At 44.3% G+C, this 15,189-nt stretch overlaps 1 protein-coding gene across 1 annotated transcript in view; it reads right to left on the bottom strand.

Moving 5' to 3' along the window:
- The window catches only part of otofa (otoferlin a), a 323,207-nt gene that overhangs the window by 286,749 nt on the left and 21,269 nt on the right, over positions 1–15,189 (bottom strand). Inside the window, exon 2 of the mRNA XM_048597126.1 lies at positions 4,665–4,723. Coding sequence (XP_048453083.1) covers positions 4,665–4,723 — 59 coding nt within the window. The remainder of the gene's footprint in view (positions 1–4,664; positions 4,724–15,189) is intronic.

Here is a 15,189-nt window from a genome sequence, read left to right as displayed (position 1 = left end):
GCCCCGAGCGAGGGTCGGTGTGGGGTAACAGGGCCCCGAGCGAGGGTTGGTGTGGGGTAACAGATCCCCGAGTGAAGGTGGGTGTGGGGTAACAGGGCCCCGAGCAAGGGTCGGTGGGCCGTAACAGGGCCCCGAGCGAGGGTCGGTGTGGGGTAACATGGCCCCGAGTGAGGGTCGGTGTGCAGTAACAGGGCCCCGAGCGAGGGTCGGTTTGGGGTAACAGGGCCCCGAGCGAAGGTGGGTGTGGGGTTACAGGGCCCCGAGCGAGGGTTGGTGTGGAGTAACAGGGTCCTGAGCGAGGGTCGGTGTGGGGCAACAGGGCCCTGATTGAAGGTGGGTGTGGGGTAACAGGGCCCCGAGCAAGGGTCGGTGTGCGGTAAATCGGCCCCGAACGAGGGTCGGTGTGGGGTAACAGGGCCCCGAGCGAGGGTCGGTGTGGGGCAACAGGGCCCCGAGTGAAGGTGGGTGTGGGGTAACAGGGCCCCGAGTGAGGGTCGGTGTGCAGTAACAGGGCCCTGAGCGAGGGTCGGTGTGCGGTAAATCGGCCCCGAGCGAGGGTCGGTGTGGGGTAACAGGGCCCCGAGCGAGGGTCGGTGTCCGGTAAATCGGCCCCAAGCGAGGGTCGGTGTGGGGTAACAGGGCCCCGAGTGAGGGTCGGTGTGCAGTAACAGGGCCACGAGCGAGGGTCGGTGTGGGGTAACAGGGCCCCGAGTGAAGGTGGGTGTGGGGTAACAGGGCCCCGAGCGAAGGTTGGTGTGGAGTAACAGGGCCCCGAGCGAGGGTCAGTGTGGGGTAACAGGCCCCTGAGCGAGGGTCGGTGTGGGGTAACAGTACCCCGAGCGAGGGTCAGTGTGGGGTAACAGGGCTCCGAGCGAGGGTCGGTGTGGGATAGCAGGGCCCTGAGTGAGGGTCGGTGTGGGGTACAAGGACCCTGAGCGAGGGTCAGTCTGGGCGAACAGGACCCTGAGCGAGTGTCAGTGTGGGGTAACAAGGCCCCGAGCGAGGGTCAGTGTGGGGGAACAGGACCCCGAGCGAGGGACAGTGTGGGGTAACAGGGCCCCGAGCAAGGAACGGTGTTGGTGAACAGGACCCCAAGCAAGGCTCAGTGTGGGGTAACAGGACCCCGAGCGAGGGTCGGTGTGGGGTAACAGGGCCCCGAATGAAGGTTGGTGTGGGGTAACAGGGCCCCGAGCGAGGGTCACTGTGGGGCAACAGGGCCCCGAATGAAGGTCGCTGTGGGGTACAAGGGCCCCGAGTGAGGGTCGGTGTGGGGTTACAGGACCCCAAGTGAGGGTCAGTGTGGGGTAACAGGGCCCGGAGTGAGGGTCGGTCTGGGGTAACAGGGCCCCGAGTGAGGGTCGGTGTGGGGTAACAGAACCCCGCGTGATTGTCGGTGTGGGGTAACAGGGCCCGGAGGGAGGGTCAGTGTGAGGTAGCAGGGCCCCGAGCGAGGGTCGGTGTGGGGTAATAGGGCCCTGAGCGAGGGTCGATGTGGTGTAACAGGGCCCCGAGTGAGGGTCGGTGTGGAGTAACAGGGCCCTGAGCGAGGGTCATTGTGGGGTAACAGGGCCCTGAGTGAGGGTCGGTGTGGGGGAACAGGAACCCAGGGTGGAGGCCAGCGAATGGGAATTGAGTCCCGGAGCGGAGACCTGCAAATGGGAATGGAGTCCCAGAACTGAGACCGGCGAATGGGAATGGAGTCCCGGAGCGGAGACCGGCAAATGGGAATGGAGTCCCAGAGCTGAGACCAGCGAATGGGAATCGAGTCCCGGGGAAACCAGTGAGGAGGAAGCAGACCTGGAGAATACTTACCTTCGAAGTGCTAAGATCCAGTGCGGAGCGGTCTGGAGGCTTGGAGTGGATGGGGGTCAGTTGTTGGACTGGGGCCTGGCGGGGGATGGGTGGTCAGACCAAATGTGGAAGCCCCTGTGCTGAGCTACTGCAATGTACTGTTTATGTATAATTTGTATATATGACTGTAATTTCAATCCTTTTAACTATGTCTTATTTCTAACTTATACTGTAAAGTAATGCAACTACTTCTCTTTTTATTCCTCTTTTGTACCTAAGGTTTGCACCTAGGTACTTGTACCTAAGATGGCACAATAAGAGGTGACATTGTAAAACCTTTCACCGTACTCTTCTACACCTATACTTGAGGTACATGTGATAATAAAGCTTATTCTAATCTACCCAAAAATCAGGTGGCTTCTGTGAGGAGCATCTGATCTGCTCTGCCACATTTCTATAAAGACAGGGACAACAATAATCAACCCAATTTGTACTTACCATACATTTTGTCTCTATCTAGCACATTTGTGTAGATACTGTTAAAAAACGAAAGAACTGTGGATGCTGTAAACTAGGAAACAAAACAGAAGTTGCTGGAAAAGCTCAGCAGGTCTGGCAGCATCTGCGAAGGAATAAACAGAGTTAATGTTTCGGGTCCGGTGACCCTTCCTCAGAACCGGACCCGAAACGTTAACTCTGTTTTTTCCTTCACAGATGCTGCCAGACCTGATGAGCTTTTCCAGCAACTTCTGTCTTGTTGTAGATACTTCTGCTCTGTGTAGCTACTGTTACTTGTTTTCAAAAATTATACGGTTTCAGTGCATTGAAGTAGGAAAGAAATGATGAAAGTGTGTCAGGGAGAGTAAGAGTACAGGGAGAATGACAGGATCCACTGTCAACACCAAAAGTTGTTAAACATTCTACTTTTGATGATATTTTCCACAAATGAAATGAATGGTTAATGATCAGCAATATTGTCATGTGCTTAATGTATCTTTGTCTCAAGTAAATTTTTTCACTGCCAAAGGAGAACGACAAATGAAAGTCTCACGCTCTACTATATTTGTTATGTTAATATCTATTTTTGGCACTTTTAGGAAAATACATGTGTCTTCATTTCTAAGTGTACAGTAAAGAAAAAATTACTCAAAGCATATACGAAGTGTCCTTTGGTTCCAAGCATAATGGAAGCTGGAGTTCTAAGGCTGGACATTCTAATGTCAGGTTAATTTAAAAATATGGCAACTGTTGCAATTATCTTCAAAGAAAAAAGCATAGCCACTGGAACAGCCCATGGAAATTCACAGACAAAAATATATTGCCAATAATGTAATGTCCTTGAAATCAGTTGAGATAAAAATATTATAATACTACTTTCCTCCAAATATTATTGAGTCTTGTATTCGGTAACTCTTTAAGAAGTACACCTCAAATTAGCAACAGGCTTGTGTGTTCCTATTGAGACTATAATTATTTTAAACCTGTGCTACTGCTGAGCAGATTTTACAGCAGTTACTCACTCCTTTATTCTCAATGGATACTCATCCACCATGACTGTTGGAGAAAGGGGAATTTGAGGGTGCGAGTGTTCATGAACAACTGCATTTGAAAACAATAAAAAAAAACCAAAAGAACTGCGGGTATTGGAAATCAGAAGCAAAAACAGAAATTGATGGAAAAGCTCAGCTGGTCTGGCAGCATCTGCAGAGAGAAATCAAGAGTTAATGTCTCAGGTCCGGTGACCCTTCCTTAGAACTGCTGGTAGCTCAGTAAAGGGTTGTTTTTTTATGCAGAAGACAGGGTTGGGGAGATGGGATAAAGATTAAACAATAGGTGGAGATAGGGCCCAAAGAGAGAGAAAAAGAGTTGGACAAAGGTGTGGATCTACACGAACCCATTTGTAGAACATTACTTTTGTTGTGAAGCCCTTCAATTGTAACTTACTTGAACTTGCTAGGGCCTGTTTTTCAGATAAGGCAATATTCTGTACATCTGAATCATGAAGCAAACACTTGTATTTATGCTAGTTGCAGAGTGATTTGGAACGAAACAAATAATTACTTTTCTCCTTACTTTTATGCAAAAACAAATAAAATGTTTAGGTCTTCTTATTTTTGTGATGCAAAGGCCTATTCTAACATATGAAATGGTATACACTTCGAAACGAAGGCACCAGACTTTGTGTCTCCTACACAGACAATCAAACAAATGTACAAACACCAAAAGTAAGATCAGTGCAAACTAGGATGATATAGCATTTATAAATTGTTAATCTTTTAAAAATAATCAAACTTTACTATATCAATTTTCAAATATAAGGCATGAAATTGAATATTTTAAGATTTCAATTATTTCTGACAGGTGCCAGTGAACAAAAAGTCTTGAACATAAGCAAGCTCTCCTTCCAGAAATAAATATGTCCTTTCTATATATTCTGATTGTTTAATCTCAATTTCGCTGACACAATACATAACAGAAGCCCCGAAACTGCTCATTATCTGTAGTTATCCATGGCCATTGATGTGAAACCTTTCTGAGCCCATGTAATTGAACAAAATCTCCAGAGGGTATTTTACTTTCATTCATCAATAAAATTTTGAGGAATTACTTTAAAGAGTCTTGCATAATATAAAAAAATTAGTCCAGCATTATTTCAGTAACCACAGTGATATAACTTATGATATTTAAACCGATTCTGAATACAGATGGCCTCTGGCTAAAATTATTTGAAACTGTTGTGTGTATCATGTGAAGAGTTGAGCCATTTTAGTCTATTTGAATCTAGTATCAGGAAGAAAGCGTGTCTTTTTTAAAACTAAGTTTAATGATGTTTGAGCAATGAAACATTTACCAGAAGCATGAAATTATCTTACCTCATCAAATGGCGCTTCATCTTCACAGTTTTCTATAACTCTTGTATAAAATGAGAGCCCTTGAAATGTCATAAAAATAACAAAAGTCAGTCAAACTGAATTCAATAATATATAGTTCCAATTTAAAGTGCAAATTAGTCTTCCTAAACCGCCCAAAATGGTTCTTAGTTGCACCTTGTTGGTTTAACTAAATTAATTCTGTGCATTTTAAGCAAGTGTAGTTTGGCATGTTCTCAGTGAGTTTTTAACAAAACTCAGGGCTTCTTTAGAGATAGCAAGAACTGCAGATGCTGGAGTCAGAGACAACACAGTGTGGAGCTGGAGGAACCCCATTTCTGAAGAAGAGTCCAGACGCAAAACGTCAATTTTCCTGCTCCTCTGATGCTGCCCAGTCTGCTGTGTTCTTCCAGCTGCACACTGTGTTGCCTCAGGGTTCCTTAATCCTAGTTTATATTTTGCACATTATTTCCCCAATATTATTTTGAAAATATGAGAACTTATTTTAAATTATAAAAGCAAGTAATGATTTTGAGAATGAAGAAAGGAAAAAATGGAATGGTTTGAAGAAACCATTTGAAAATTATTTTCTGGATGAAACATTAGTGAACTCATTTCTAAAATGATGCATTTAGGAATGTGTCAGTGAAATGATGGGATAAGGCATATATAAAAGATCTAACTGAAAATACGTGTCTGAAAATACGTAGATTTTGATTAGGAAATATTGGTACATGTTTTTCAAGGTGCTCTGATTCGAAAGTTTCATACTGTTGGGAAAAAATCAATCATTTGGTTATTTTGAATCAAACTGAATTTAATGACAAAATTTAGCTGAGAATGCTTGTCCTAAAAGTACTATAATTGTTGCCAATTTCAAATAATGATCTGTACACATGACAGAGAATTTATTGGAACTCAGATCTAACAGAAGATAGCTGGCATTAAGAGTTTTTTCATTCATTCATGAGATTTGGGCATCATTGGCTGTGCCAAAAAATACTGCACATCCCTAGTTTCCCTTGAGCAGGTCATGGTGAGCTGCCTTCTTAAACAGCTATCGTCAATGTGCTGTAAGGAGAACCCATTGCTGTTAGAGATTAGGTTCCAAGATTTTGACCTGGCAACACTGAAGGAACAGTGATAAATTTCCAAGTCAGGATGGTGGGTGGCTTGGAGGGGAACTTGAAGCTGGTGGTGTCGCACATATCTTCTGCTGAAGGATCTTTGGTGAATTTCTGCAGTGCATCTTGTATATAGTACACATAGCTGCTACTGAGGGTCAGAGGTGGAGGGAGTGGATGTTTGTGGGCTGTTTTATCCTGGATGATGTCAGGTTTCTTGAGATTTGGTGGAGCTGCACCCATCCAGGCAAGTTGGGAGTTCTATATCTGTCTTTGAAAACGCAACACATATGCATGGGTAAAACATCAAATTTTAATGGAAGCTCTGCCTCCCCTGCTGAGACAGTATATTTAAAAGGGAGCCGTACAGCACTTCACTCAGTGAACCTCCAACAAGGATAGGGACAAGAGGCTATTCTGCCTGATGAAGGCTGCATGGGAAGAGGTGACTGAGTCTGCCAGCGCACAATCAACCCAGAGGCGTGACTGGATGTAGAGCTGCAAGGAGATGAATGATCTCTTGTGGTCTTCCAGAATAAGACCCACTGCCTACTAAATCCTCCATGTACCTACGACTGTGTCCTACCACAGGAACTGTGCAGGACTATCACATCAACCTTGAATATCAAGCATTTCCACTACGTGTTTCATGTTTTATCCATGTCTCTCACTTTTACTTAATCTAACCACAATGGACTCAGAGCAATACTGTGATCTTGCTTCCCACACATCTGCCATGATTCACATTTCAAACAGAAAGGGATTGACAGCACTCACACATCACCAGCTCACTCAAAGACTCGAATGGCACAGGGGAAGCACTATAAAAGTCACTTGAACATAAAAATATCAGATAGATATCGTGCACACACAACACATCATGCTTTATTTGACCTCCATAAAATCTATCAATTCTGGGTCTTTATCACATGCAGCCATGTTTCATTCAGAATTATCTTGATCATAACTTCCTCCTGAACAACTTTTGTTTTTCTTGGGAGGGTACACAGACAATGCTAACTCTGCGGTTTCACACCAGTACAAGTAATTATAATGCACACAAACTGTTCAGGGTTTGGGCAAAATACTGTTCGACACCCACCTGTGCATAGAGTGGGCCCTCCTGTTTAGCCCAAGTCTAGTCTTCCCCTTTCCTGATGCTAACAGATGTTAGTTTTCTGTGTTATTTCTGTCACTATTGCTTTCCATGAATGGAGCTAATATTTCAATGTGAGCAATGTTGTGCCTCTCAATATGGGACCTGCACTGGCTACACATTGGGAGGTTTAGCCTGCGTAGTGATCACCACCCATCCTGTAAACTTGCGAAGGCAGTGGCCTGGAAGTGGTATTTCGCAGCTGATTTTCTAGCAACTATACAACCACCCAGGCCCATTCCAACATCAGCACTGAATGTGAACTGCCCTTCTTGTGAAACACTAATGATTATTGTAATCTGACTGGCAGATCGTGCTTTTAAGTTTACAGGCATTGAATTCACAGATATGTTTGCCTTCATTGCAAAGGCACTACTCAGGCAATGGTATTGGAGAGATCAGTTCTCCTGTCTCAAGTGTATATTCCTGCTGCCTGATCATGTGCAGATCTGAGGCTGCTCTCGTTTGCATTGTGCTCTCTCACAGTCCTGTTCTTGTAGAGAATGGTGCTTTAAAAACATAGTAATGGTGAACCTCTCCTGAAATGTTGCCGCCGTACCCTCCCCCTTTTTGTGTATTTTTCACCCCCACACAATTACCTTAGACAGACTTATTCTTTCCCATCCCACCCTCTCTGTCTCCCTTCAGTCACCCCTTATCTAGCTGGGCCCTTTCACCATATCCTTATATACTTCCCTTCCCCATGAAGCATCATGCATTGAGATCCCAACACCCAGACTGACCTTTACATTCCCACAATTCCACTTCTTTGATTTTTCTCTCTCCCATGCTCTCCAAATTACCCAATTCTGTTCCCTACCCTTCACATCTAACTTCCACCCCCAATTCTCCCCATTTTCTCTCTAATTTTGACTCTCCTGTGTGTGACCCAATTGACTCCCTCTATTTCCCTGGATGCTTACACCACTCTTGAAGCCCTGTCCTCTACCTTGCTTAATGGCCTTCACTTTGCATCCAGTACATGTTTGCTGCTTTTTTTTATTCACTGTGGGATGTGGGGGTCACTGTCTGGCCCAGCTTTTATTGCCTGTGCCCAGTTGCCCTTGAGAGGGTGGTGGTGAGCTACCTTTTTGAACCACTGCAATAGGTTAACTCATAATTCCCTCAGGGAGAGAATTCCAGGATTTTTACCCAGTGATAGTGAAAGAATGACAATATATTTCCATGTCAGGATGGTGAGCGGCTTGGACGGGATTTTGCAGATGGTGGTGTTCCTATGTAGCTGTGGCCTTTGTCCTTCTAGATGTAAGTGGTCATGGGTTTGGAAGGTGCTGTCTAAGGATCCTTGGTGAATTTCTGCAGTGCATCTTGTAGATAGTACACACTGCTGCTACTGAGCATCGGTGATGGAGGTAGTGGATGTTTGTGGATGTGGTACCAATCAAGTGGGGCTGCTTTGTCCTGGATGGTGTCAATCTTCTTGAGTGTTGTTGGGGCTGCAACAATTTAGGCAAATGGATAATATTCCATCATACTTCTGACTTGTGCCTTGTAGATGGTGGACAGGCTTTGAAGAGTCAGGAGATGAGTTACTTGTGACAGTATTCCTAGCCTCTGATCTGTACTTGTAGCCACTGTGTTTATGTGACAAATCCAATTGGGTTTCAGGTCAATGGTAACCTCAAGGATGTTGACAGTGGGATTTACCATTGAATACCAAGAGGCGGTGGTTAGATTTGGAGATGGTCATGACCTGGCATTTGTATGGCACAATTGCTACTTGCCATTTGTCAGCCTAGGCCTGATTATTGTCCAGATCTTGCTGCACTTGGACATGGACTGCTTCAGTATACTTCAACTTATCTTCCTTTTAGGTTGCCTACCCCTGTCATTACATACCCCTTTCATTTGAATCCTCTTATATTCAAGGCATTTGTACCTGCTCGGACAGTAACGCTTGAAGGAAGTGGCTACATTGATGTCTTAAGGGGGAGGGTCTAGTCAGCCTTCCCCCTTGGCATTGTGATGAGATGTGGAAACTTTATCTACAGTAAATCCATTTTGTGAGAAACTACTGAGCATAGAGTCTGTGTTGTGCAATGAAACACCTTGTTTGAGAATCTGACAATATCTAGGAGGAAGCAGTGTATCAACCAGATACATGGTTAATCGATAGTTCCTAATTAACCTGTTAGAAGATGTTACTACACATCTCTGGAGTAGGTAGGACTTGAAGTTGGGCCTCCTGGCTCAGTGGAAGGGCTCTATCACTGCAACACCAGAGGCCTATGCACACTGAATAGGTAAAGTCAGGTTTTAGGACACGCCTATTCCCAAATTTGCCCCTGTGAATGTAATTTGAGCAAATTGAGCTTTTAATAAGTATTCGTGACAAGCTAGGGAAGGCTAACCAAGTTCCTAATCATGAAAGCCAAGTATAACCAAAATCTAATTCTATCTAATTCTTCTCATAGCACTTTAATGTTATTTCTTCATCTTTTATGAGGTGAGAAATTACTGTTTGCAATATTAATGGAAGAACTTTTAATTTCTTCAAATGGCTTATTAATGACTAATTCAGTTTTGTTAAATGGACTAAAACTTATATTAAAATAAAAATAGTGCAATCTTATATGAAGTGTGCACCATTAATGCCAAAAGTATTTTCTTGCCTATTATAATCAAGATCTACTGACAGAACATAGTGAACTGAGCACAGAGTCATAGAGTCATACAGCATGGAAACAGACCCTTCGGTCCAACTAGTCCACACCAACCATGATCCCAAACTAAACTAGCCTGACCTGCCTGAGCTTGGCCTATATCCTTCCAAACTTTTTCTATTCATATACTTATCCAAATGTCTTTTAAATGTTGTAACTGCACCTGCATTTGTCACTTCCTCTGGCAGTTCATTCCATTCACTAACCATTCTCTGTGTAAAAAATATTGCCCCTCATGTCCTTTTTAAATCTTTTTCCTCTCATGTTAAAAATATGCTTTCTAGTTTAGAACTCTCCCACCTTAGGGAACCGATCTTTGCTATTCACCTTATCTATGCCCTGCATGATGTTATAAACCTTTATAATGTTAACCTCCTACACTCCAGTGGAAAACAGTCCCAGCTTAAGGGATACAAAATTCGCTTTCTGACAGAGGGTGGTTGCGGAAGGTTGTTTTTCGGATTGGAGGTTTGTGACCAGCAGTGTTCCACAGGGATTGGTACTGGGTCCACTTTTGTTTGTCATTTAGGTGTAGGAGGCATGGTTAGTAGGTTTGCAGATGGCACCAAAATTGGTGGTATAGTGGACAGTGAAGAAGACTAAAAAGGAAAAAGACCCTTGTCATTCACCCCATCTATGCCCTTAGGATTTTATAAATATCTATAAGCTCACCCCTGAACCTCTTATGCTCCAGAGGAAAACGTTCCATTTCCAGTCTATTTTTATAATTCAAACACTCCATTCCTGGTAACAATTTGGTAAATCTTTTCTGAACCCTCTCCGGTTTAATAATATTCTTCCTATAGCAGGGTGACTAGAACTGCACACAATACTCCATTTGGCGGCACGGTGGCTCAGTGGTTAGCACTGCTGCCTCATAGTGTCAGGGACCCAGGGTTCGATTCCACCCTCGGGTGACTGTCTGTGTGGAGTTTGCACATTCTCCCCGTGTCTGCGTGGGTTTCCTCCGGGTGCTCTGGTTTCCTCCCACAGTCCAAAGATGTGCAGGTGGATTGGCTAGGTGAATTGGCCATACTAAATTGCCTGCAGTGTTCAGGCATGTGTAGATTAGGGGGATGGGTCTGGGTGGGATGCTCTGTGTGTTGATGTGGACTTGTTGGGCCAAAGGGCCTGTTTCCACACTGTAGGGATTCTATGATAATAGGCCTCACTAATGTCCCAACTCCAATACTCAAAGGTCTGAGCAATAAAGGCAAGCGTGCTGAACACCTCCTTAAACACCCTTCAAAAGAATGATGTACCCAAACCCCTAGGTCTCTCTGTTCTCCAACACTATCCAGGGCCTGACCATTAATTGTATATGTCCTGCCCTTGTTTGTTTTACAAAAATGCAATATCTCGCATTTATCCAAATTAAATTCTATCTGCCATTTCTCAGCCCATTGACCCAATTGATAAATATCTCTTTGTAATCTTAGAACATTTTGCATCCTGTATTTTACATTAAATATTCAAACAATTGTCTGAAAGAATCAAGCCATTACTAAGATATAAATCAGCCATCATTGATCACCTGTAGCTCAACTGTAACCAAAAAGTAACTGTAATTAATAGCTGTATTCTGACCCTTGGCTGTAATGAAGATGCAAAAAAGTTCTCTTCAGATTGACTAAGTGCTCACTACCATCCCATAAGGAGGAAAGACTATCCTCTGGGGTACTTGAATGCTAGGATTGGCCATGACCTGGATGAATGGAGTAGAAGAATTCGGAAAAGTCAAACCAAACGGTGTTGTCCTGTCGACATGTATGATCAACATGGCCACGTAATAAGAAAAAACACACTTCTTCCAGAAGACAGTTACAAACCCACATGGAGGGATCTTAGATCAGAGAACTGGCACTTCTTGGATTATGACGTTGAGATCGAAAATCTAAGTAACATCTGCAACACCTAGTCCATGAGGGGAACAGATGCCTGCTGGACAGCTCATTATCTGGTTCATTTGGTGATGATTATCCACTGAGTACAAAGTCTTCACAAAGGCCCAACATCCAAGAGGAAGAAGATCAACGTCTCAGTCCTCAGTCAGACTGACCAAAGAGAGGAATTCCAGGTGTAACTCATAACACGTCAAGAAAAGGTTCACACCTCTAACTCAGTCCCAAATGCTGGGATCAAATCAATTCTGCTGCATTTGACTTCTCTGCTCATTGGGTCAGAGTATGCCACCAGTAGGACTGGCTCAATGGAAATGACATTGAAGTAAGTGACCTCCTGGTACAATAACTCAGGGTGGCAATTCGAGAAGGCAACATCCTGGTAGCTGAAAGCTGCACCTAAAGACGAATCTAAATGATAAAGGAGATGTGGAGAGAAGAGAAAGTTGAAAGATCCAACAATCTGTTGATCATTATAACTTGTGAAACTTTATTGAGGCTGCCAGTAGGAAGTATACACCAAGGTCAAATCCACAAATAGCCCTCAATCACAGGATGGTGTTTAGCTTCTTACACATTTCAATGCCACCTATCGACAATGGTAAGAGGATTTTCAACAACTCCTCAACAATGAACCCACAGTGGCAGCTGATGCTCTCGAAGCTAGTCCCCAATCCCGTTTGGTAGAATTGGACGATGAACAAATCACTGATGGAAGACCTGTAGCAAGCAATCAAGAGGAGTACAGAGAACAATGTCTGTGACTCTGGTGGTGAGCCAGTTAAAATCTTCAAACCTGGTGGGCTTTTGATCACACCAAAACTCCAGGCATTCATCTTGTGGATTTGGAAGAAAATATTTTTCTTCTCAGAGACACAGGGAGGGCTTGGTCTTTGTCGCTGGTCAAATCCAAGAAACATTTCAAGATCAAGTCTAGCAATTCTTCACTGCTTTCATCAACTTCTCCCAAGCATCAGACTCACGAATTGTCAAGGCTCTGTGGATTATGCTCCAAACATTTGGGTGTCTAAGAAATTTCAACATGATCTTGTAACTGCTTCAGGATGATGATTACATCAGTCTTAATTGAAAAGGATGACTTCAAAACGAGCTGTGTTACACTAAACCCCATGATAATCCACACTATTTGCAATTTACCTGACAGTGGCTATTGACTCCATCGAAGATCAACTATGCTCTGGTGTCATTAATAAATGCCAATGGAAGGAAAGCTCATTGTTCAGAGTTACCCTTATGCCACAACTAGGCTGACCACCACAGTCATACATGGGTGGGTGACTGCAATGTCAGTGCCCACTCTGTGCCAGTTCTATGAGCCACTCTCGGCATCTTCAATGCTGCTTGTGAGAAACGTACCTTAGCCTTGAATGTTACCAGAACAAAACTCATGTATAAGCCAATGCCTAATCAGGCAAACAATCCCCCTTCCATATGTGTTGATAAAGTGACTATGGAATATGTAAAGCACTTCCCATACATTGTCAGCTATCCGCGCAAAAGGGCACTTTAGAGAAGGCGATCCAACACTGGTTCAGCTGTGCTGACTCAGCTTTCTACAAAAAAAAAGAACTGCAGATGCTGGAAATCAGAAACAAAAACAGAAATTGTTGGAAAAGCTCAGCAGGTCTTGAGGTTGGTTGGCTCGCCGAGCTGGTTTGTTGTTCCGCAGACGTTTCGTTACCGTGCTTGGTAATGTCCTCAGTGCAGCCTCTGATGAAGCGTCGGTGTGCTTTCCTGCCTGGCTTTTAAACTCTGGGGTCCGTTGCGATGGATTGCCTCACTTCCGGGTTTCCTCCGTAGTGGAATGTATATGGGATCGAGTTCAATGTGTTTATTAATAGCCTGCTTCGTGGAGTGCCGTGCTTCCAGGAATTATCGTGCTTGTCTCTGCCTAGCCTGTCCCAGGATCTTGGTGTTGTCCCAGTCGAAGTCGTGGTTCTCCTTGTCCATGTGGATTGAGATGAGTGAGTATTGGTCGTGTCTTTTTGTAGCCAGTTGGTGTCCATGTACTCTTGTTGTTAGTTTCCTTCCTGTTTGTCCGATGTAGTGTTTCTCGCAGTCTCTGCAGGGGATCTTGTAGATGACATTGGTTGCAGGGGATATTGTAGGTGACCCAGAAGTGAGGCAATCCATCGCAACGGACCCCAGAGTTTAAAAGCCAGGCGGGAAAACACACTGACACTTCATCAGAGGCTGCACTGAGGATGTTACCAAGCACGGTAATGAAACGTCTGCGGAACAACAAACCAGCTCGGTGAGCCAACCAACCTCAACACCCACAACTGAGCTACAGATTTACTCCAAAACCTTAGCTCAGCAGGTCTGGCAGCATCTGTGGAGAGAAATCAAGAGTCAATGCTTTGGGTCTAGTGACCCTTCTTCAGAACTGCCACACTGTGAGGAGATCTTCAAGGTATCTTTGAAGGGTTTTGTTTGTTCTACCACTTGAGACTTGTGAAAACGGGACTTGGCAGCAGAACTGAGATGAGGAGAGATTCCTTCAGCCAGAGGGAGCTGAATCTGTGGAACTCATTGCTGCAGAGGGCTGAGGAGACCAAATAATTGAGTGTATTTAAGACAGAGATAGATGGGCTCTTGATTAGTAAGGGGTTCAAAGGTTATTGGGAGAAGGCAGGAGAACGGAGTTGAGAAACATATCAGCCCTGATGGAATGGTGGAACAGACCAGATGGGCTGAATGGCCTAATTCTGCTCCTATATCCTGTAGTTTATTTCTCAACCATTGTCTAAGGATATACATGGTTGCTCCTGCATTCACTAAATTCTCAGATGCCCTGTCGTCCCCGTTGCAGCATTATCACACATCTGTTAAAGTTATAGGTAAATCTTCCTACCATCTAACAAAGAGTGCCTGTTCCCTACACTAAGCAGAAGCTGATTGTGCTGAATGGCTTTTTTCTGTCTAATGTAGCCAACAAAATGCTTTCATATATAGCAACCTAAATGCATGCTCCTCTTAAGTTAGTAAATTTGTGGATGACACCATTGGGTTAGTAAATTTGCAGATGACACCAAAGTTGGTGGAGTTGTGGATAGTGCGGAAGGATGTTGCAGGTTACAGAGGGACATAGATAAGCTGCAGAGCTGGGCTGAGAGGTGGCAAATGGAGTTTAATGCGGAAAAGTGTGAGGTGATTCACTTTGGAAGGAGTAACAGGAATACAGAGTACTGGGCTAATGGTAAGATTCTTGGTAGTGTGGATGAGCAGAAAGATCTCGGTGTCCATGTGCATAGATCACTGAAAGTTGCCACCCAGGTTGATAGCGTTGTTAAGAAGGTGTACAGTATGTTAGGTTTTATTGGTAGAGGGATTGAGTTTCGGAGCCATGGGGTCATGTTGCAGCTGTACAAAACTCTGGTGCGGCCGCACTTGGAGTATTGCGTACAGTTCTGGTCACCGCATTATAGGAAGGATGTGGAAGCGTTGGAAAGGGTGCAGAGGAGATTTACCAGGATGTTGCCTGGTATGGAGGGAAGGTCTTATGAGGAAAGGCTGAGGGTTTTGAGGCTGTTTTCATTAGAGAGAAGAAGGTTAAGAGGTGACTTGATAGAGACATACAAGATGATCAGAGGATTAGATAGGGTGGACAGTGGGAGCCTTTTTCCTCGGATGGTGATGGCT

The sequence above is a fragment of the Rhincodon typus genome, chromosome 5 (genome assembly GCF_021869965.1).
Source record: "Rhincodon typus isolate 14 chromosome 5, sRhiTyp1.1, whole genome shotgun sequence".
Taxonomy (NCBI): Eukaryota; Metazoa; Chordata; class Chondrichthyes; order Orectolobiformes; family Rhincodontidae; genus Rhincodon; species Rhincodon typus.
This window is presented reverse-complemented; position numbering and strand designations above follow the sequence as displayed.